We start from the raw sequence: 22,504 nt of genomic DNA on the forward strand, positions 1-22,504 counted from the left end.
TTCAGAATAATTAGAATTGTTCCAAATGGACGAGTATTTGGAGTACCCCACTAGTCCTTCCTGTTAGTTTAGCTTTAGACCACATTTTATGAATTCCTATAAGTCACGCAAGGCTTCCACTAAATTTCTTATGACTAAGGTGTCCTGAATCACTCTGGTGAGGTAAGAGGGCAACTCAAGGTTGCCACACGCTGGCAGAAATCTATACATATGGTCAGAGTGATTGGGAACTGACTGGAGCCCCTCACTCTTGAATCCCCTGATGAACCCCTAACTCCACTAAAAAGGGGGAAACGTGTCAGGATGGGATGCAGCATCTTTCTAAGCTAAGTGATATCATGTGTATATGTATATGTAAATGAGGGGTTTATTAAAACTCCTAACATCTGTTGCTGAACCAGTCTGCTATGCTCACTGATAGTGACACAAGTATATGGCTATGGTGATATTGAGGGATGATGTGTCCCTAGCCAATCATTTGGTGTTACACATACAGTATATCTATCTGCCTTAGAGACATCTATGGTTTAATACCCGATCTGGGATGTCATTTATATTCTCTTTAGAGGTTTTGGATTGCAGGTTTTTGGCGAATTGAAATTCTATATGATCGGAGTTTTTTTGACTCATTAGAAGTCTATTGCATGTATAAAATATGTAGACATCTATTAACATAGTAACATAGTAACATAGTTAGCAAGGCCGAAAAAGACATTTGTCCATACAGTTCAGCCTGTCACGCCATACTCACCTGGGGGCGGGACCTCGGTCCCGACGTCATCTCTTCCGGAGCCGCGGTCACTCCGGGGGTCCCGTCGGGTGCGCACGCGCAGCTCTCGTCCCCGGGTCTCCTCCTACATGTCACGTTTGCGCTTGCGTGCTCCTGTCAGTGCTGTATAGGGCTCGGTCCTCTCTATGGTAATGGAGGCCCTGACCCGGAACCTGTAGTGGTCATGTGCTTTCTGGCTAGGTCCTGACCCGGAACCAGTAGTAGTCATGTGCTATATCAGACGACCTCCCCCTAGGGGAGGTGCCTGATTATTGTTGTGCTTCCTGGCTTGGTCTGCCGTGTCCCTGCCTGGCTGTGCGCTGTATTCAGGTCCCCTGCCTTGCACTCTGTTGTGCCTCTTGGCACACGCTCTGAATCTGCACTCTGCTTTGTACTTTGTGCCTCCTGGCACATGCTCTGACCCTGTGCTCTGTCTCGTACTCGGTTGTGCCTCCTTGCACATGCTCTGACCCTGTACTCTGTCTCATACTCGGTTGTGCCTCCTGGCACACGCTCTGCTCCTGTACTTTGTTACACCTCCTGGCACACCTGCTGCCTGACTCAGTGCTCTGCCGTGCTCCTTGCACGCATCCTGCTTCACTCACACCCGGACGAACGAAGTCTCTGTATACCACGTGTTCCCGTGTCCACGCTTTACACGTTCCTGCAGACACATTCACCCACTCGTGTCTCCTGTGAGCCGGCCGCCTGGTGCCAGCAGTTGTGGTGCCTCACCCCCTGGGGCTTGCCCCTGACACTACCTGTATAGGGGGTGGTGTTCACTAGGTCAGCTCGCCCTGGGAGGGTTGGTGTCACGATCCAGAGGGTCCACTCCAGGAGTCGTCACAGTATAATCAGGCCATGGACCCCGCTGGTACCACCACCTCCATCCAAAAAGAACTGGTGTTCCTACGGGAGAGTCAGACCAGGATTATGGCCTTTTTGAAATCCATGGAGTCCCGTTTGTCGGCCATACAATCCGTTTCTGCCCAGTCCTCGGTCCCGCACCCGATGCCGCGCCTCGGCAAGCCACCCCGATATAGCGGGGACCCTAAGTTTTGTCGAGGATTTCTGAACCAATGCCGGTTACATTTTGAGCTTTTGCCGCAGCACTATCCCACTGAGCGCGCCCAAATTGCCTTTATTGTTTCACATTTAGAGGGGGAGGCGTTAGCATGGGTGAACCCCCTCTGGGAGCGCAATGACCCACTCGTCTCTCAGCTTTCCATCTTTTTGGACACCTTCCGCAAGGTGTTCGACGAGCCGGGTCGGCTGGCCTCTATCACCGAGTCCCTCTTTAACCTCCATCAGGGTACGCTACCAGTGGGACAGTATGCCATTCGTTTTTGTACCTTGGCCTCCGAACTCGGTTGGAACAACGAGGCTTTCATAGGGATCTTTAGGCGTGGCCTGTCCAGTCGGATCAAAGACGTACTGGCAGGTCGGGATACTCCCACCTCTTTAGAGGATCTGATCTCTCTGGCGACACACATTGACCTGCGGTTTCAGGAACGTGCCCGTGAATTAGCCAGAGAGAGGAGCTCCTCTCACCTCTTCCATTCCTGCTCCATGATGCCGGGAAACTTCTCCGCCTAGGGTTGATAGGAGAGGCCTCCCTAGGTGTACGTGATTCCTCTCCCCCCCCTGCTCGTGTCCGTATTATTGAATCTTGGTGCCAAGCGTTATTCTGAGGAGGCTTTTCTGGATTCTGGCGCAGAGGGGAATTTTATCACACTCGAGGCGGTTAAAAAATACCGGATTCCTGTCAGATCCCTGGAGACTCCTCGGTCGATTGTTTCCGTCAATGGTACATCCGTGCAGGAGACCGTTACCCAGGCCACCGAAGAGATCGAGCTGCAGATCGGAGCCCTGCACCTGGAGAAGATCTCCTTCCTCGTCTTGTCTACCATGTCTCACACGCTTCTTCTAGGCCTCCCTTGGCTACGGACTCTTGAGCCAACCCTGGACTGGCGGTCGGGAGAGATACTCCGGTGGGGACCGTTCTGTCAGGAGAAGTGCCTGTTGCCCGTCCGTCCGATGAACTCTGCCGGTCCATCCCCGGCACCTACATGTCTGCCGTCGGCTTACTGGTCCTTTGCAGATGTCTTCGACAAGAAGGAGGCCGAGACTCTGCCCCTCCATCGGCCATATGACTGTCCGATTTACCTCATTCCTGGTTCTACGCCACCCAGGGGTAGGATATACCCACTATCCCCTGCCGAGACCCAAGCTATGTCTGACTATATCCAGGAGAACCTTGCGAGAGGTTTTATCCGTAAGTCCTCCTCGCCCACGGGAGCGGGATTTTTCTTTGTAAAAAAGAAGGACGGCTCCCTCCGTCCTTGCATAGACTACCGAGGCCTGAACGATATCACGGTCAAGAACAAGTACCCATTGCCATTGATCCCAGAGCTCTTTGACCGACTTAGAGGAGCTCGAATTTTCACCAAACTGGATCTTCATGGGGCCTACAACTTGATCCGCATTCGTTCCGGGGATGAGTGGAAGACCGCCTTTAACACCAGAGACAGTCACTACGAGTACTTGGTCATGCCCTTCGGCCTCTGCAATGCCCCAGCGGTGTTCCAGGAGTTCGTGAATGACGTCTTCCGGGATATGCTGTACTCCTGCGTGGTAGTCTATCTGGATGACATCCTCGTTTTTTCTCCAGACCTCTCCGCCCACCGAAAGAACGTGCGTCAAGTCCTCCAGCGCCTGAGGGAGAACCGCCTTTATGCCAAGCTCGAGAAATGTGCCTTCGAGCAAACGTCCCGGCCATTCTTGGGGTACATTATCTCAGAATCAGGTCTACGCATGGATCCGGCAAAGGTGTCCGCCGTCCTCGATTGGCCACAGCCCCATGGGGTGAAGGCAATCCAACGCTTCCTTGGTTTTGCGAACTACTACCGACAGTTCGTTCCTCATTTCTCCTCATTGGTTCGCCCCATCTCGTCCCTTATCTGCAAGGGAGCTAACCCAAAGGCTTGGCCCTCTGAGGCTGAAAAGGCCTTCCAGTCATTGAAACAAGCCTTTGCCGCTGCTCCGGCGCTTCACCGACCTGAGGTTAGTAGACCTTTCACTCTCGAGGTGGACGCATCCTCTACGGGGCTGGCGCAGTCCTTCTGCAGAAATCCTCTTCTGGACGTTTTGTCACCTGTGGCTTCTTTTCTAAAGTATTTTCCTCCACTGAGCAGAACTACTCCATTGGCGACAAAGAGCTATTGGCCATTAAGTTGGCCTTGGAGGAGTGGAGATACTTACTGGAAGGTGCCATACATCCATTCAAGATCTTCACGGACCATAAGAACCTGGCGTACATCCAGTCCGCACAGAGGCTCAATCCTCGGCAAGCCAGGTGGTCCCTATTCTTCGCCCGCTTTGACTTTGAGCTACATTTTCGGCCCGGCGATAAGAACGTTAGAGCGGATGCGTTGTCAATATCATTCCTGTCGTCTGATGCAGAGGAAGAACCCTCTCATATCATTGATATATCCAAAGTAATTACTGTGGCTCCTGTCAAGTTAACCACGTTACCTCCGGGAAGAACCTTTGTGGCTGAGAATAACCGAAAACGAGTGCTAAATTGGGGACATTCGTCCAAGATTGCCGGCCACGTTGGTGTCAAAAAGACTTTGGACCTAATCTCTCGCCATTATTGGTGGCCTTCACTCTCCCAGGATGTTAAAGACTTTGTAGCATCTTGCCCGTCCTGTGCCCAGAACAAGATACCCAGACAACCACCCTCCGGTCTTCTGTTCCCGCTTCCCGTTCCGTCGGCTCCATGGCAGCACATAGCCATGGATTTCATTACAGATCTGCCTTGTTCTTCCGGCTGTACTGTGGTCTTGGTGGTTGTAGACCAATTTTCAAAGATGGCCCACTTCATTCCTCTTCCTGGACTACCCTCTGCTCCTGACTTGGCGAAGATCTTAATTTCCCATATCTTCAGGATTCACGGCTTCCCCCAGCACATCGTGTCAGACAGAGGGGTCCAATTCACCTCCCAGTTCTGGAGAGCTCTATGCGGACTCATGAAAGTGTCATTGGATTTCTCTTCCACCTATCACCCCCAAACCAATGGGCAGGTGGAACGTACCAACCAGATTCTTACATCCTACCTCCGGCATTTTTCTAATGCTCATCAGAATGACTGGGTCGGTCTACTTCCTTGGGCTGAGTTCGCCTACAATAATCACTCCAGTGAATCGTCTACCAAGTCTCCTTTCTTCATCGTCTTTGGACAGCATCCCCATGTGCCTCTACCGGTACTTCCTGTCTCGGGGGTACCTGCTGCCGATTCTCTGTCTGTGGAGTTCTCCTGGGTATGGCAGGAGACCAAAACCGCTCTCGAGAAAGCACGGGACAGAATGAAATTACACGCTGACAAGAGGCGCCTGGACGTTCCTCCATTTCTCCCTGGTGACAAGGTGTGGCTCTCCACCAAATACGTCCGCCTTAAGGTACCATCTTACAAACTGGGTCCCCGTTACATTGGTCTTTTTGAGGTCCTCAGGCGGATTAATGATGTTGCTTACAAATTGAAGCTGTCTCCTTCACTCCGTATTCCCAATTCCTTCCATGTGTCTCTCCTAAAACCTGTGGTTCTTAACTGATTTCATCCTTCTCCTGGCCACGCACCCCAGCCTGTTGGCTTGGGGGATGAGTTTGAGGTGAATGACATTTTGGCCATGAAGAAGGTAAGAGGGAGAACCATGTTCTTGGTCGATTGGAAGGGTTTTGGCCCCGAGGAGAGGTCATGGGAACCCAGGGAGAATATCCACGCACCCCAGATTTTGTCTAAGCTCCTCTCCAGTTTTAGAAAGAGGGGACGTAAAGGAGGGGGTACTGTCACGCCGTGCTCACCTGGGGGCGGGACCTCGGTCCCGACGTCATCTCTTCCGGAGCCGCGGTCACTCCGGGGGTCCCGTCGGATGCGCATGCACAGCTCTCGTCCCCGGGTCTCCTCCTACATGTCACGTTTGCGCTTGCGCGCTCCTGTCAGTGCTGTATAGGGCTCGGTCCTCTCTATGGTAATGGAGGCCCTGACCCGGAACCTGTAGTGGTCATGTGCTTTCTGGCTAGGTCCTGACCCGGAACCAGTAGTAGTCATGTGCTATATCAGACGACCTCCCCATAGGGGAGGTGCCTGATTATTGTTGTGCTTCCTGGCTTGGTCTGCCGTATCCCTGCCTGGCTGTGTGCTGTATTCAGGTCCCCTGCCTTGCACTCTGTTGTGCCTCTTGGCACACGCTCTGAATCTGCACTCTGCTTTGTACTTTGTGCCTCCTGGCACATGCTCTGACCCTGTGCTCTGTCTCGTACTCGGTTGTGCCTCCTGGCACATGCTCTGACCCTGTACTCTGTCTTATACTCGGTTGTGCCTCCTGGCACACGCTCTGCTCCTGTACTCTGTTACACCTCCTGGCACACCTGCTGCCTGACTCAGTGCTCTGACGTGCTCCTTGCACGCATCCTGCTTCACTCATACCCAGACGAACGAAGTCTCTGTATACCACGTGTTCCCGTGTCCACGCTTTACACGTTCCTGCAGACACATTCACCCACTCGTGTCTCCTGTGAGCCGGCCGCCTGGTGCCAGCAGTCGTGGTGCCTCACCCCCTGGGGCTTGCCCCTGACACTCCCTGTATAGGGGGTGGTCTTCACTAGGTCAGCTCGCCCTGGGAGGGTGGGTGTCACGACCCAGAGGGTCCATTCCAGGAGTCGTCACACAGCCTATATTCCATCGGAATAAATCCCCAGATCTGCGTCCTTCTAAAGAACCTAATAACTGTACTGTCACACTTAGCGATGCACCAGCGATCCCGACCAGCGATATGACGCGGTCAGGATCGCTGGTGCATCGCTAAGTGGTCGCTAGAGAGCTGCGACACAGGCAGATCTCACCAGCAACATTGGGGGTCGCTACTTACCTGTCAGACAAGGCGATCCTGACGTTCTCCCGCCCGCGTCCACGCGTCGCTCGTCTCCACAGCAGGAAGCTGATGACGAGAAACGGTCCAGGACGTTCTCGCATGATCAGCGATAACGAGTGGGGGAGCGGTCGGAGGTAAGTATCAGACATAGCGATATCACTAGCAATATCACTATAACGTCACAAAAACCAGTTACGTTATAGCGATATTGCTAGCGATATCTCTTAGTGTGACAGGCCCTTAAGATACAATATTGTTACGCTCCAGGAAGACATCCAGGCCTCTCTTGAACCCCTCAACTGAATTCGCCATCACCACCTCCTCAGGCAAGGAATTCCGGATTCTCACTGCCCTAACAGTAAAGAATCCTCTTCTATGTTGGTGGAAAAACCTTCTCTCCTCCAGACGCAGAGAATGCCCCCTTGTGACCGTCACCTTCCTTGCTATAAACAGATCCTCAGAGAGATATTTGTATTGTCCCCTTATATTTATACATGGTTATTAAGATAGTAAAGACAATCAATAAAGACACAGTCTGTTTACCATCCATCATACTCTGAAATAATGAGCATAAAACAATATAATTCTTGTTTAGGTATAGCATTGTCACCTACATAATATATCTGCAGTCAGGCTCATTATCATAAAGCACTTATGGTAAGCACATTATGGGTGTTGGTGACGGCTTGGTGAGGGATTTCCTTTTTAGGGTCAGACACGGTTGGCCTACATTGAGCTGGGGAACCATAACGTTTTCCCCCTAGGGTGCCAAACTCCGCTGCCAGGTAGGGAAGTATCTGTTCCCCTAGACTCTTTCCACAAATTATTATATTTTGACCTGATTTTTGAACATTTAGCACCTATGTCTGATCCACTCACCAATATATGTGCGTTTTTTATATAATAAACTTTTGTAGAGGTACATAATAAAAGCTAACTTTTAGGTCTGTTTCTGTTTGGTCTGCAACTTCGGGTGTATCCTTTTCCTATCCAATATATTTTCACTCACCGTTACTCCTAGATATTTAGATGAGTGGACTATTCTATTCTATCTTGCAGCTACCATCTCATTCGGGCAGTTTCTTTCCTAATGTCATAAGTACCGATTTGCTCCAGTTGACAGAAAGTCCGGACAACTCTCCATATTTGATAATAATTTCTATGCCTGTTGACAGTGAAGTTGGTCAGTTGTCGATAAAAAGAAGGACATCATCAGCGTATAATGCAATTTTTTCACGGTGATCCCCATATAAGAAACCTTGGATCCCCCGTTGAAAGGAGGATCGCTGCAGCCAATGGTTCTATAGTGAAGGCGATTAGCAACGGGGAAAGGGGGCACCCCTGTCTTGTATTCCTCTACAGGGAAAAAGAATCCTGCATGAGGCCATTAATCTGAATCTAAGCCTGAGGAACGGCGTATACGAGTTTAATCCAAGAGATAAATCGATGACCTAGGAACAGCACATCCACCGCCTATTCAAATCAATAGGGGTGTATGCGAAGTACCCAGCCGCGGGCACTATTCCATCAACGAGCTGTGCCTCTCCATAACTGAGCAGTTCCAGCAACTGCCGACACAGGGAACAACTGATCAACAGGGGTGCTAAGTGTCACAATATTAAAGTCCTGGACAACCCCTTTAAGGTGGCCATAGGCCCTCTTTATACTCTCTTCTGGTGCAGTTCTGGAAGTGGCTTATCTCCTGAACAATAAAGGGGTCAAGCATTAATGCAAACTGCTGATCCTTATCTCCCCTGACATGATCTACAGGGGAAAAGTCATAAGACCTTTAAAAGACTAATCACGAATCATAAATTGCAGTTTAATTTATTTCCTTTGTAAGCTCAGGAATTCATGAAATGTCACAATTTCTGTTCTGCTATTTTGGCTGTTGTTGGTTACCGTGAATGGTCTATAACAGATGTTGTATGCTCTTGCAGATATGCTGACCGTGCCAAACAGATCCGATGCAATGCTGTCATCAATGAAGATCCAAATAATCGTCTGATCCGTGAGCTGAAGGATGAGGTGGCACGTCTGAGAGATCTGCTAGGAGCCCAGGGGCTATCTGACATTATTGACAGTGAGTGGTCCATCATTACCATCACCATACACCCCTGCGTACTTGAGGTTTCCTCATGTGTTTTCCTTATATGCGCTGACAAATAAGAAGAATTTGAAAAAGTACAAAATTGTATATAATGTACACTCAGGTTCTCATGCTTTTGGGGAGTAGTCAAATTGTTCTTAGGGCGATGATGATTTATTTTATGGGCTTGTACACATGGCTCTGTACAACACATCAGGCTCAGTACCACAGCTCTGGCTGTCCCCTGCCATATAAAGATATCTAATAATACTACTAGGGGAGAAAACCTCAGTAAGCCTTCATATGAGAGGTACAATAGTGGCCCCATTGGCTTCCATGTCAATATTTTTTTGTACTTCATTTAGCTGAGTGATCTTCCCAAAAAACAGTCTAACAGGACTCCTGCTCCTGACCGGTCGCTCTGCTCTCTGCTCCCTTGATAGAAGGAGAAGGGAGCTGTACAGATTTGTAGTAGAGAGGGGAGAAATTACAGTTTTGTATAGCACCGATGAAACATGCTATAGATAAGGAGGAAAGCTTATGGAGATAGGAAAAATGCAGTGTTAAGTGTCAATACAAGAAAGCAAGGCATGAGCACCCTGAAAACACACAGAACTCAAATACAGCATGTATTAAAGGAAAGTGAACTCCCATAGGAGAAATTAGGTGTGCCTTGATCAGGCTTTGAACTTCATACTGTATAAAGGGGGTTTGAAAAAGCATGAAGGAATAAAGATTGCAGACTGAAACTTAATACAATTTAATTAACTAAAGATAATTATCAAGATATGAAGAAAATCATTTCTTCAAGTCAAAGGTGTCAACAGTCTTTAGAGAGTAAACTTTGTATTGTTTTGCATATTACATTCCCTTTATAATTACAAGCAGATCGGTGGGGGTCCCAGTTCTGAGGCCCTCTCACTCCAGAAAACTCAAACGGCTCAGGAGACAGGAGCGCACAGCTCAGCAGGCAGGAATGCACAGCTCAGGAGACAGGAGCGCTCAGCTCAGGAGACAGGATCGCACAGCTCAGGAGACAGAAGCGCACAGCTCAGCAGGCAGGAATGCACAGCTCAGGAGACAGAAGCGCACAGCTCAGCAGACAGGAGCGCACAGCTCAGAAGACAGAAACGTACAGCTCAGCAGGCTTCTGTCTGCTGAGCTGTGCACTCCTGTCTGCTGAGCTGTATAGCAGACAGGAGTGCACAGCTCAGCAGACAGGAGTGCACAGCTCAGCAGACAGGAGCTCAGGAGAAAGAAGTGCAGAGCTCAGGAGACAGGAGCGCACAGCTTAGGAGACAGGAGCGCACAGCTCAGGAGACAGGATCACACACCTCAGGAGACAGGAGCGCACACCTCAGGAGACAGGAGCGCACAGCTCTTGGCTGAGCGCAGACAGAGGAGGGTACAAATACCATAAAAAAAACGTAGGTTCCCTGGAACAGGGCTTCCCAGTTCTTCTAGTACAGTAGGTGGAGGTTCATCCTAATATACAAATTTACCATTTTTATTTAATCTGTAATTCTGAAATGCAAATATAATATGATACATTGTGCACACTGGTGAGGCGTGTGATGTATCACATGATACATTATATTTGTGGTTCCTTGTCTCCTCTCACATGATGTATCAACAACATCCAAACAAAGATTTCTTTTCTCGCTTCCCTGCTTGTCCTGAATCCTTCCACTTTGACAAACTTTCCTAAATCCTCACTTTTCTGCGCACCTTTTGTTTATTTCTATGTTGCCCCATACCTTGAACTACAATGTATTTTTCACCTGCTTTGATTCTTACTGCATTTTCACATATCTATTTTGTACAACATGACCTTTCCTTTTTTAACATTTGCCTTCCTTTTCTCTAACTATCCTATGTTTTTCCTATTGTTCATCTCATCTTGTATCACTATATCTTATCACTTCTACTGTTTTGTACATTACATTGCACCATCTGTGCCCCTTCTCTTCTGCACCTTCCCCGTGTCCTTCTGGATCGGTGTCCCCCCTCTCTCTGGCTTCTGCTCTTTATAGATGTGTGTCCTGTGGATAACGCCAATGTACTACACACTCGTCATCCTCCTGACAATCTCTTCACAGCGGTGAATGCCCTAACGGGTATGAGTCCTTCATCTTCTATGTCTGGTTTGTCCAGTCGAGCTGCATCTGTCTGCAGCCTACATGAACGTCTTGCATTCACACCTGGAAGTGAAGAGGCTATTGAGAGACTCAAGGTATGCAACCTGCTATACAGATGTGTCCTTCCTTACCTTTCCTCTTGACTTGACATTTCCAGAGATGAATGGATACTCTGTTAGGAGATATTTATGCTATATGTATCTATATGTGGCAAGTGGTTGTGATGTAAATTGCAGCCTTTCTAGGGTTTTACAAGTTTTTCACAATAATCTATTGTATTTGCGTTTTTAAAATGTAGAGTTTGCTGAAAGGAAATGGTGGACGGACACGTACATCAAAAATAACATTGCAGTTATCAATATTTAAAATATTATGTATCTCTTCAGGACTTTTCTGATGCCTGTCGTAGCTATCATAGCCAATTTTTTTTATAATACAATGATACAAATTTCCTACGTATAGATTGGTTTAGAGTCCACGCTGCCGAAGGTCAAAAAGTATGATCACACACACAGATGAAGAATGAATGTGGTTTATTTCATCAACACGTTTCAAGGTTTTCCAACCCCTTCATCAGGACAAAACCACAATTGTAGTTTTGTCCTGATGAAGAGGTTTGAAAACCTTGAAACGCTTTGACGAAATAAACCGCATTCATTCTTCGTCTGTGTGTGTGATCATACTTTTGGACCTTCGGCAGTGCGGTCTTTGAACCACTGTACAGTGGGGGGAAAAAGTATTTAGTCAGCTACCGATTGTGCAAGTTCTCCCACTTAAAAAGATCAGAGAGGCCTGTAATTGACATGATAGGTACACCACAACAATGAGAGTCAAAATGAGAAAACAAATCCAGAAAATCACCTTGTCTGATTTGGTAAGATTTATTTTATTAGATTATCATCTATTGCATCTACTGTATCTCATTGGTGGTAATGCAGCAGCCAGCTTTACATGCGTATATAGGAGTTGTGGCTCTCACAACCCTATCAGGTGAGTGCACCTTTCATGCTCTTGGTTACCAGATAATACTATTTTGCGCTTTTTTGCCTCTGCAGTTATTATATCTGATTGAAATACATTTCCTACGTAGGCATACATAAATATATTCTTTCTGCCTGTAGCTGCCAATAGTTAGAGCTTTTATTTTTCACTGTATTGTATATCGGATACGGGATTTGTAGTAAGCTCTCATGCTTCCTTTAAAGAGAACCTGTCACATTGTACATACAGTCAGATCTGTGAGCAGCATAGTATAAAGAAGGAGAAGCTGAGCAGAATGATATATAATATAGGTTTGCTGGAAAAGGTTCAGTGTAACTTATATTTTATTAATTGAAATCCCCGGTGCTTGTCTGTGTATGAGTCCAGTGGGCGGTCCTACTGAGTAATTGACAGCTACCTCTGCACGCACAGTTTTACAGGGAAGGCAGTCAGTCATTGAGTGATGACCCCCTACTGGACCCCTGAGCAGATAAACACTAAGGATTTCAATAATTAAAATTACAGAATCTTTTCCCATAAAAATGTCAATCAATCTGATCATCTCCTCCTGCTCTATAACATCCTGCCAGCAGAACAGATCCCAATTTCAACATGTCAGGTTCTAGTTAATGACAGATAGAGCTCGTGCACCCTACTGATTATATTGGATGAGTGCTATCTGTGATTTTCATGGACAGCACTCTTCCTTAAATTCTATGGGGCTGTTCACATGTTTGATTTTCTCCTCGGATTAAGCGGTCTGAGGACAAAATTGGTGGCATGTCCAATCTTGAGCCGAGTGTTGGATTAAAATTGGCAAAGCTATGGGTCCGTGGAAAACATTGGACACTCGGATTACATAAGTTTAGGACCGATTTTCACAAATTGACATAAGGAGAAGGTGGATAAACTTTTTCTCCTCTGAGAACTGACCCTAATCTGATCAAACTCTGATCAGATTATCATTAGTGATGAGCGAGTTTGCTCTTTAGGCTGGAGTCACACTAACCTGCGCAAAATGCGGTCAGTATTTTAAATGCGTAATACGGATGACAGACCCCTAAACAGTGATCCGTATGTCATCCGTAATGAAGGTGTGGTCGCGTATTTTGCGCATGTCAGCATCCGTATGTAATCCGTATGGCATCCGTATGGAGAGATTTTCTCGCAGGCTTGCAAAATGGACATATAATGGAGCCCTATGACAGTTTTAATAAAGAAATGAAAGAATAGATATACACACATAGAATGCATATATATATATGTGTATTCTATGTGTGTATATTCTTTCATTTCTTTATTAAAACTGTCAGTGTGAGTTTACTGTATAGCGCACTGAATTGCCGGCTTTGCTAAAAGACACCTGGTGCGTATTTCTCGCAAGTCACATGTGTGGTCCGTGTGTAATCTGTATTTTTTGCGCACCCATAGACTTGCATTGGCGTATTAAGGGCGTAGTACGCTGACAATCGCAGCATGCTGCGAGTGGCACGGAGCGTAGGATACTGAGGAGAAATATACGGCTGGTGCGAGGGACCCCATAGAGAATCATTGGTCCGTGTCTAATGCGTGCTTTTTGCGCCTCTCACTCTCCCGTATTCCTCGCCAGTGTGACCCCGGCCTTACACGACATTTCCGAGCATGCTCGGGTGTCCTCTGAGTTGTTTAGGGGTGCTCGGAGATTTAGTTTGTGTCGCCGCAGCTGTATGATTTGCGGCTGCTAGACAGCCTGAATACATGTGTGGAATGCCTGTTTGTTAGGAAATCCCCACATGTATTCAGGCTGTCTGGCAGCCGCAAATCATGCAGCTGCGGAGACACAAAATAAATCTCCGAGCACACCTAAACAACTCAGAAGACTCCCGAGCATGCTCGGAAATGTTGAGTAACGCGCAAACTCGCTCATCACCAATTATCAGAAAAATCATACTGTTTTTATCGAATGAAGAGAAAACTTTTGTGTGCACCTATCCTTATAGACAGCAAGTAGTGCAATTTATCCTTATTGATATACAGAGGATTTGGACCTCTGTTTCAGAAAACGTGAACAGAACTTAGTATTTATTTAAATTGAAGAAAACAAAATTCTGTTCAAATAAGGACCATGTGTTTAAGCCATATCTGACATAATAATTGATACAATGAATTTAAAGAAGCACTCCTCCTCCCATGAAAATTTGTATACTCTTAATATATTGCAGTCATCATATTATATAGCACAGTGTACTTACAATTGCTCATTTTGCCTTTTTTCCCAGTTAATTCAATTTTCCTTGCATGGATCATAAGTCACTGCAAAAGTCACCGGCAGGAGGGAGGAGGGAGCAGCTGGGTCAGGAAGAGGGGGATGATTTATGCAGGGAAAAGAGACTTCCTGTTTCTGTGTGGAGAAAAGAGAAGAATTAGCTGGGTAGAAAGGCAAAATAAGCAATTGTAAGTAGATAGTTCCATATAATATGATGATTGCAATATATTAAGAGGTTAAAACTTTGAAAGGAATGCTTCTTTAATAGTCCGGTGCATCAATTTTGCCATAAATGTGACGAGTACTTCTATTTTATTACTTTAGTGACAATATGATCTAATTCTAACATGTTCACATACATTCTATGATCAGCCCACCATGTGATGTCAATGAAGATCCTACTGGAACCCTTTTCATTTATGTCATTGCTTTATACTGACATACATTTTAAATTGACTAATATTGTACACAGCGAAAGTGTATTATTTCAGTGTCTTTTATTCTCATAAATCAGGAAACCGAGAAAATCATTGCTGAGCTAAATGAGACATGGGAGGAGAAGCTGCGGCGCACTGAGGCTATACGTATGGATAGGTAATTGACAAATTGACCATGAAGCACTTTAGATAATGACCCCATACGTATTCACAGACATGTCCGTTCATATTTCCTAATAAAATTATGATTATTCTGTACAGACGAGACCTGTATATATGGCTGCACAATGCCCATAGTCTGATGTTTGTCTTCTTGTTCATACAGAGAAGCTTTATTAGCAGAGATGGGGGTGGCCATGAGAGAAGATGGAGGAACGCTTGGAGTATTTTCACCTAAAAAGGTAAATGTAGGAATGTTTGTGACACTTATTGACGCCATTGTTTCTATTTGACCTTGTTTAATGCAGTATATACATTTTATCATATCTATACATGCAATTGTATACATAATGTAACAAAGCCAGGTACGCTAGGGTTAAATCCTAGCACCCCAGGTCCTCATTAGTTGCACTTGGATAGCTATTTCTAGAACCAGGACATGTTTGACTGTTGTCAGTCAGCTGGGGGAAGTTGAGCAGAATGGATTGTATTGGCGTTAAAGAGATAGACAAGCCAGAATTTCTCTGAAAAGAGACAGCACAGGCCGTGTGCACCAAAATGCAAGCATCAGTGGTTGCTTTCTACGACAGCTGTTTTGTGTGACCGAACTGAGACTAGATCAGTTGTGTAAGAGTAGCCAGGGTTTATATTGTTTAAATAGTGCCTGGACAAGGCTAGGGATGTTATGTTTTATGGTTTTGTTTTTGGTACTGTACAACCAGTGGAAAAAAAGCACTATTCCATGTGTGATATGAAACAACTCTTCATGTTCCAAGCAGCTACCTGAGAGAGTGAACCCCTACAATAACAATACCAATGAAAAACGATAACACTGGCAGCTAGCGAACACTGTTACCAAGCCTAGTGTACACTGCCTGACAATGGAATGTGGTAGAATGGGTATGACCCTTCCAAACATGTATCAGGATAGACCACATGTAGCTTTAGGAGATACAATGGATTGCAAAAGTTTTCAGACCCCTTGGCAATTTTTGCATTTTGGTACCTCACAACTTGGAATTTAACTGTTTTTTAGGGGTTGCATCAATTCATGTTAAGAACATGCCTACAACTGTGAACATTTGGTTTTCTTTTTTTGTGAAGCAAACAACAAATAGGACAAAATAATTGTACTTTGTACATCCTCCTTTTGCGTCAATTATAGCTATAAGTTGCTTTGGATAAGTCCCTATGAGCTTTCCACATCTTGCCACTGGGACTTTTGCTCATTCCTCAAAACAAAACTGCTCCAGTTCCTCCAAGTTAGATGGTTTCCTCAGCTGAACAGCAATCTTGAAGTCTGACCACAGATTCTCAATTGGATTAAGATCTGGGTTTTGACTAGGCAACTCCAGAACATTTACACGTTTCCCCTTAAACCACTCGAGTGTTGCTTTAGCAGTATACTTTGGCTTGTAGTCTGGTTAGAAGATGAACCTCTGTCCCATTCTCAAATCACAGAGACTTAAATAGGCTTTGCCCAAGAATATCTGTGTACTTTGCATCATCCATCTTCCCCTCGACTTGGACCATTTTCACTGTCCCTGCTGCTGAAAAACATCCCCACCGCATGATTTCGCTCTGTGGGGATGGTGTTCTTGGGGTGATGAGCAGTGTTGAATCGGCGCCATAGTTAGCATTTACCTTGCTGGCCAAAAAGTTCAATTTTGATCTCATCTGAACACATCAACTTCCTCTACTGTATGTATTTGGGGAGTCTTACACATGTCTTTTGGCAAACTGAAAACTCAGGGTTATCTTTGGTCTCTGTGCTGCCTCTCTGATTAATGCTTCCTTGCCCGTGCTGAGAGTTTTCGTGTGCACATAAAGGTTTTGGTAAATTAGAATTCTATGGGTACTATATAATAGTGGTTAACATAAGAAACCCAAAAATATGGTAAATATAAAAAGTATCTTTTATTAAGTAGATTAAAAGGACTACATTTTTTTCCATTTTAATTTCCTATAAAATAAATTGAAATCTTTAAACCACCCAAAGCAACTGAATAAGTTTGTTGGGACAAACTTCAGACCCCTCTTGAGGACATTATATTCCTGTCTAGAGAGGACATATGAAGACAGATTGATGATTTGGCCCTTGTTTAGTTGGTCTTTGGTCTCAGGTACTACCTTGTGCGTGCATTCTGCAGTAAAAAAGAGGAGGATGAGTAAGATGATGTGGCTCCAGAGATAGGATTTTCCATTACTTGATTGGAATTTATATTCTTGAAAGAACACCACCATGTGAATTTCCCTCTGTCTTTTTTAGGGCAGCTAGAGTCAGCCACTGAAGTGTGGGGGGCGCCGTTTGTGTCTATATCTTTAGGGTGCCAGCCTCCACTGTTAGGCAGGCAATAGGTTAGGCAATATATCCATAGGGTAATCTAGTGTGCACCCTTTTTTGTTTTTCGGTCTGTTTGTTGTTGTTAGTTCTTTTAATCTACTTAATAAAAGTTAATTTTTATATTTATTATATCTTTGGGTTTCTCATGTTAGCCACATAAAGGTTGTGCCAAACAGGGGAACCCCTCTCAATGATGTCTATACGACTCCAGATAGACCATATGGACTGGGGTCATCTTGATGAGACATGATGATGTACCAACAGAACATATTAAAATCAGAGGCGGTATAGTAAAAGCAGGCTATCATTTGTATGCAGGTATTTATCCGCGCAAAGTGTCATCCATGTCCCAGAAAATTGTATTTATGTTGCGGAATTGCTTTAATTCCCTTTATATTGAGGTTGATTAAAATTTTTCCAGGCACTGAATGGTAGGATCAGTTTGTAATTAGCCTGCATGCGTGGAAGACCAAATTGGAAAAAACACTTTTTGGTAAAACAGATTGAGTGGTTGTATTATGGAAGTCTGTTGTAGTTGACAACATGAAAGAAATGAGCAAATGCATGTAGAGTATTTTGTGATATCATGGTTGTTTATTGGCCTATACATCTACACATAGCAGCATTTTACCACCAATTTACCAATGATGTGTTTAGATAGATGAGTCTTATTCTGACTTTATCCACCTGATAGGATTAACCTTATTTGTTATTTTTTTCAAATTTTTTCCTCTGGCAGTAACGGGAAAATAACAATGGGAAAGCGATTATTGAAGAGCTAGAACATACATGTATGTGCTTCACACAAAATTAGAATATCATCAAAAAGTTAATTTATTTCAGTTCTTCAACACAAAAAAGTGAAACTCATATTAGATAGAGTCACTACAAACAGAGTGATCTATTTCACGTGTTTACTTCTGTTAATGTTGATGAATATGGCTTACAGCCAATGAAAACCCAAAAGTCATTATCTCAGTAAATTAGAATACTTTATAACACCAGCTTGAAAAATGATTTTAAAATCCGAAATGTTGGCCTACTGAAATGTATGCTCAGTAAATGCACTCAGTACTTGGTCAGGGCTCCATTTGCATCTCCAGACTCTGGGATCTTGATTTCCAAATGAAATGCAAAATTTACTTTCCTTGTGGAGTGTGTCAATGACTGTCTTCTGGACACCTGTCAAGTCAGCAGTCTTCCCCATGATTGTGGAGCCTACTGAAACAGACTAAGGGACCTTTTTAAACACTTAGGAAGCCTCTGCAGGTGTTTTTTGTTAATTATTCTAATTTACTGAGATAATGACTTTTGGGTTTTCAATGACTGTAAGCCATAATCATCAACATTAACAGAAATAAACACGTGAAATAGATCACTCTGTGTGTAATGACTCTATAGAATATATGAGTTTCACTTTTTGTATTAAAGAACTGAAATAAATTAACTTTTTGATGATATTCTGTATGAATCGGGGTCAGATAGTAATGGAAAACCTTTTAAGGAGGGCCTTAATCAATATAGAACAGGTTATTTGCTGATTTGTCTTTAATTTCTATTTAGCCACATGAAAAAGAATTGTTAACACAGAGTGTCTGATTCCCAGTCATAGAAAACTTACGGTAATTCTTGTCACTAATATTTTAATAATTTACAGTTTGTATTTCTTCACAGCGAGCTACTAACTAGCCAGAAACACTGTGAAAACCCATTGTACATGCTCACTTTATTCTGTCTGTCCTTTACATCTTTCGCACCTAGAAAATGTATATTAGAATAAAATATTAATCAATTGTGTACGTAGCCGAAGGTTGTGAATATTTATGTTGCCATTGTGTTATTTTCGCTGTCTTATGTCCCAATCACTCACATTCTCATTCCGTGGGATTATCAGATCATCTCTGCACCTCTGGAAATGTACTCGGAACTTGTGGGGGTTTATTCCCCAAAAGAGGTTTGTGCAGGTTTGGTGTGCTCTTCTACCTCCCGGCCTCTTCTCTTCTTCAGTGGATTGTGCATGTCAAATACAGTGAATGCCAAATGTCATATGAATCATTAGGACATTTTTTTTCCTCGATTCTTTCTTTATACAGTTTGAAATACTATCAACTTTCATTTTAAAAGGGTTTTCCGGGACTTTCGTATTGATGGCCTATCCTTAGGCTAGTTGTTAATATTGGTGTTCATTAAGTGGGATACATATACTAGCTGGCTGAATGAAGCATCCGCAGTGTTTGTTGGATTCCCCTTCATTCTTTCGTCTCAGTTCACATGTATATGTATTTTTTCTGTTTCTGTCCCGCTTAGAACAAACAGAACAGATAAACAGCGTTACCATCTTGTGCATTCCTGTTTCAAATAAATGGGGTCCATCTAGTTTCCATTTGGTGTCATTCTTATAGAATGGAAAAAAAAATGTTCTTATTCTTCCTGAGATGCCAGTCACTGCTCACGGATAAGCTGTGAGGCTGGGTTCCCAAGAGGTCCAAGATCAAATGCCAAGAAAATACATCATAGACAGAGGGGTGAGACAAAGGCATGGTCAGGAAACAGTCCAAGAAGGTAGCGGATCACAACAAAAGGGTAGGCAAACGGATCGTCAAGACAAATCCTAGTTCGAGCAACAAACACTGGAATACCAGACAAGGAGCACACAGCGCACACACCTCATGAGCAAAGCTACAATTGGCAGCAATCAAAGGCATAGAGCTGGTTAAATAGCCAGGACAAGAAACATATAGGTGAAGCCCTGGCATACAGTAGGGCTTGAAGGAACCCTTAGGGTGTGTGCACACGCTGCGGATTCTGCTGCGGTTCCGCAGCGGATTTGGCCGCTGTGGGTCCGCAGCAGTTTTTGTTGCGGTGTACAGTATTCCCTATGGGAATAAAAAACCGCAGTGCAGACGGTGCGGATTTTTCCGCGCAATTTTCCTGCGGTTTTGAAACCGCAGAAAGAAATGACATGTCAATTCTTTCTGCGGATTCCGCTGCGGTTTGCCATCTCCTCCATTGTGGAGATGAAAAACCGCAGGCCAATCTGCAGGTAAAACTGCAGGTCTTTTGACCTGCAGATTTATCTGCGGAATTTACAAAATCCGTGCACCCCAATCCGCAGCGTGTGCATGTACCCTTAGGCTACTTTCACACTAGCGTTTATTCGACGCAGAGCACGGCGCCGCTAAGCCCCGCCCCCTGCAGGCTCCCTGCCCGCCCCATCCGGTCATCGCCGCCTACTATCGCACATGGACGCTTGCAATCTGCGCACCCTATCTTTAGCATATGGTGCGCAGATCGTGCGCTGGCCGTGCACTAGTAGGATTTTGGCGTGTGCTGCGCATTTTTGAAGGTGCGCCGAGAGTGCCGAAATGCAACATGCTGCGTTCGGCACACACGAGCGCACCTTCAAAAGCGCAGTGCACGCCAAAATCCTACTAGCGCACGGCCAGCGCACGATCTGCGCACCCTATGCTAAAGATAGGGTGCGCAGATTGCAAGCGTCCATGTGCGATAGTAGGCGGCGATGACCGGATGGGGCGGGCAGGGAGCCCCAACTAGCCTCAGACTGTCACTCCAGGCACTGACAGCTCAGCACGCCCCAGCACCCAATTGGATGGCTGGGCTGTCCATTACCATACTGACAGCTCAACACGCCCCTGTCCTAGATAGGACATCAGAACTGCCATTCACTATGTCCAGACAGTCAGATACGAGGAATTGTGACACTTCCATTACAAATAAATATGGTGAAACAGTAATACACAGGATGCAAATCTGTTTTAAACAAAGCAGTCAAACAGAAAAAAAAAATGGATGTGTGACCAGAGCCTTACCAGGCATAGCATCGTTCATTTTGTAGTTGCTGTCCTTGGTATCGCAGCTCAGTCCCATGCTTTTGAACTGCAATACTAAACACAGCGGATATAAAATGTATTATTACACCATTATTTTTCAATAACCTAATATATATTATAGGAACAAAAATAAAAATGAAGTGACATTAGAAAAGATTTTTTCAAAAATATTGTATTTTTATTGACCAGTATAAATAAATATTTCAGAAATTTTACAGAATGATAGGCAAAGGAAAACAGAGGCTGAAAAAAATCTACCCGTAAAATAGTAGAATCACAGTATATTCTTCTCTTAGAAACACAAATATAAATTAGATGTTTAATAAATATTTTTAAAAAAATGCTCAAGCTATTTTTTAACAGATACGGTAGTCAGATACTTTGCGCTCGTCGGGGCAGAAGGCTCTAAGGAATCCCCGTGGTTATTGTATTCTATCAGGGAAATACCCCCTTTTTGATTTTATCTTCATGATCGCAATGTATCTGACTACCGTGTCTGTTAAAAAATCCTTTATGTACTAGGATTATGTTACTGCATATAAAACGCTGATCTGTCTGAAAGATCTGTATGAGCAATGGGATTATTTTTCTGATGTAATATGTTGTTTAAGTGATAAAAAAAAACCCAGTATATATATTCTTTTATCTTTGGAACCTGTTTATAAGCTATTTAAATTTGTATACCCTTTTGGTATGGCAGTAGCGCCACCTAGTGGTTTATAAATATTACTGCAAGGGCTTTAAAATAATTTTTTGCGCTATGCTTTTATGTATGGTGTTTAGAGCTTGAGCATGTTTTTTTGAATATTTATTAAATATCTAATTTATATTTGTGTTTCCAAGAGAAGAATATACTGTGATTCTACTATTTTACGGGTAGATTTTTTTCAGCCTCTGTTTTCCTGTACCTATCATTCTGTAAAATTTCTGAAATATTTATTTATACTGGTCAATAAAAATACAATATTTTTGAAAAAATATTTTCTAAAGTCACTTCATTTTTATTTTTGTTCCTATAATATAGATTAGGTTATTCAAAGATAATGGTGTAATAATTCATATAATAGAAGTGTTAACCCTTCAGTTTACGGTATTCTTTATTGTGGAGGACTTTTGTATATACCGTAATTAGATATAAAATGTGCCTGGAAAAGAATGAAAGGAGGCCTTACATATGCTGGAGAACAACAGACTGATCCATATCGGTGCTAGTGGTCGGATACCCACTAATCAGGGATTAGTGGCCTATCCTCAGAATAGGCCATCAATTTCACATTTCTGCAAAACTTTGACAAATGTACGACGGTGCAAAAGAGTGAGATTGTACAGCAGACTGTGCTGAAAGGCATAGCTCCAAACTGTAGCATGTAAGTCTTGGTAAACCGTGTGCCTCTCAATGAATTTGGCACATCTTACAAATGCCGCGCACCTCTGCCAGAAATGTTGTTTGAGTCAGGACCTGGCATAGATTTCCAGCCAAATGTAAGGCATTTTGTAGGTATAAATTATGATAAATTTGTCAGGCGGCTTAGCCAAGCTCCATTCCACCCGAACTAAC

At 44.2% G+C, this 22,504-nt stretch overlaps 1 protein-coding gene across 5 annotated transcripts in view; it reads left to right on the forward strand.

Moving 5' to 3' along the window:
* The window catches only part of KIF1A (kinesin family member 1A), a 233,028-nt gene that overhangs the window by 99,948 nt on the left and 110,576 nt on the right, over positions 1-22,504 (forward strand). For 3 of the 5 annotated variants that reach the window (XM_073581223.1, XM_073581221.1, XM_073581222.1), the window contains exons 13-16: positions 8,643-8,785; positions 10,891-11,024; positions 14,670-14,749; positions 14,918-14,993. In XM_073581223.1, coding sequence (XP_073437324.1) covers positions 8,643-8,785; positions 10,891-11,024; positions 14,670-14,749; positions 14,918-14,993 — 433 coding nt within the window. Of the gene's footprint in view, positions 1-8,642; positions 8,786-10,824; positions 11,025-14,669; positions 14,750-14,917; positions 14,994-22,504 lie in introns of all 5 variants that reach the window. The other 2 variants (XM_073581219.1, XM_073581220.1) reach the window with 1 other exon arrangement.

This window comes from Dendrobates tinctorius, unplaced genomic scaffold (genome assembly GCF_039654945.1).
Source record: "Dendrobates tinctorius isolate UK_male_01 unplaced genomic scaffold, ASM3965494v1 ptg000069l, whole genome shotgun sequence".
Classification (NCBI taxonomy): Eukaryota; Metazoa; Chordata; class Amphibia; order Anura; family Dendrobatidae; genus Dendrobates; species Dendrobates tinctorius.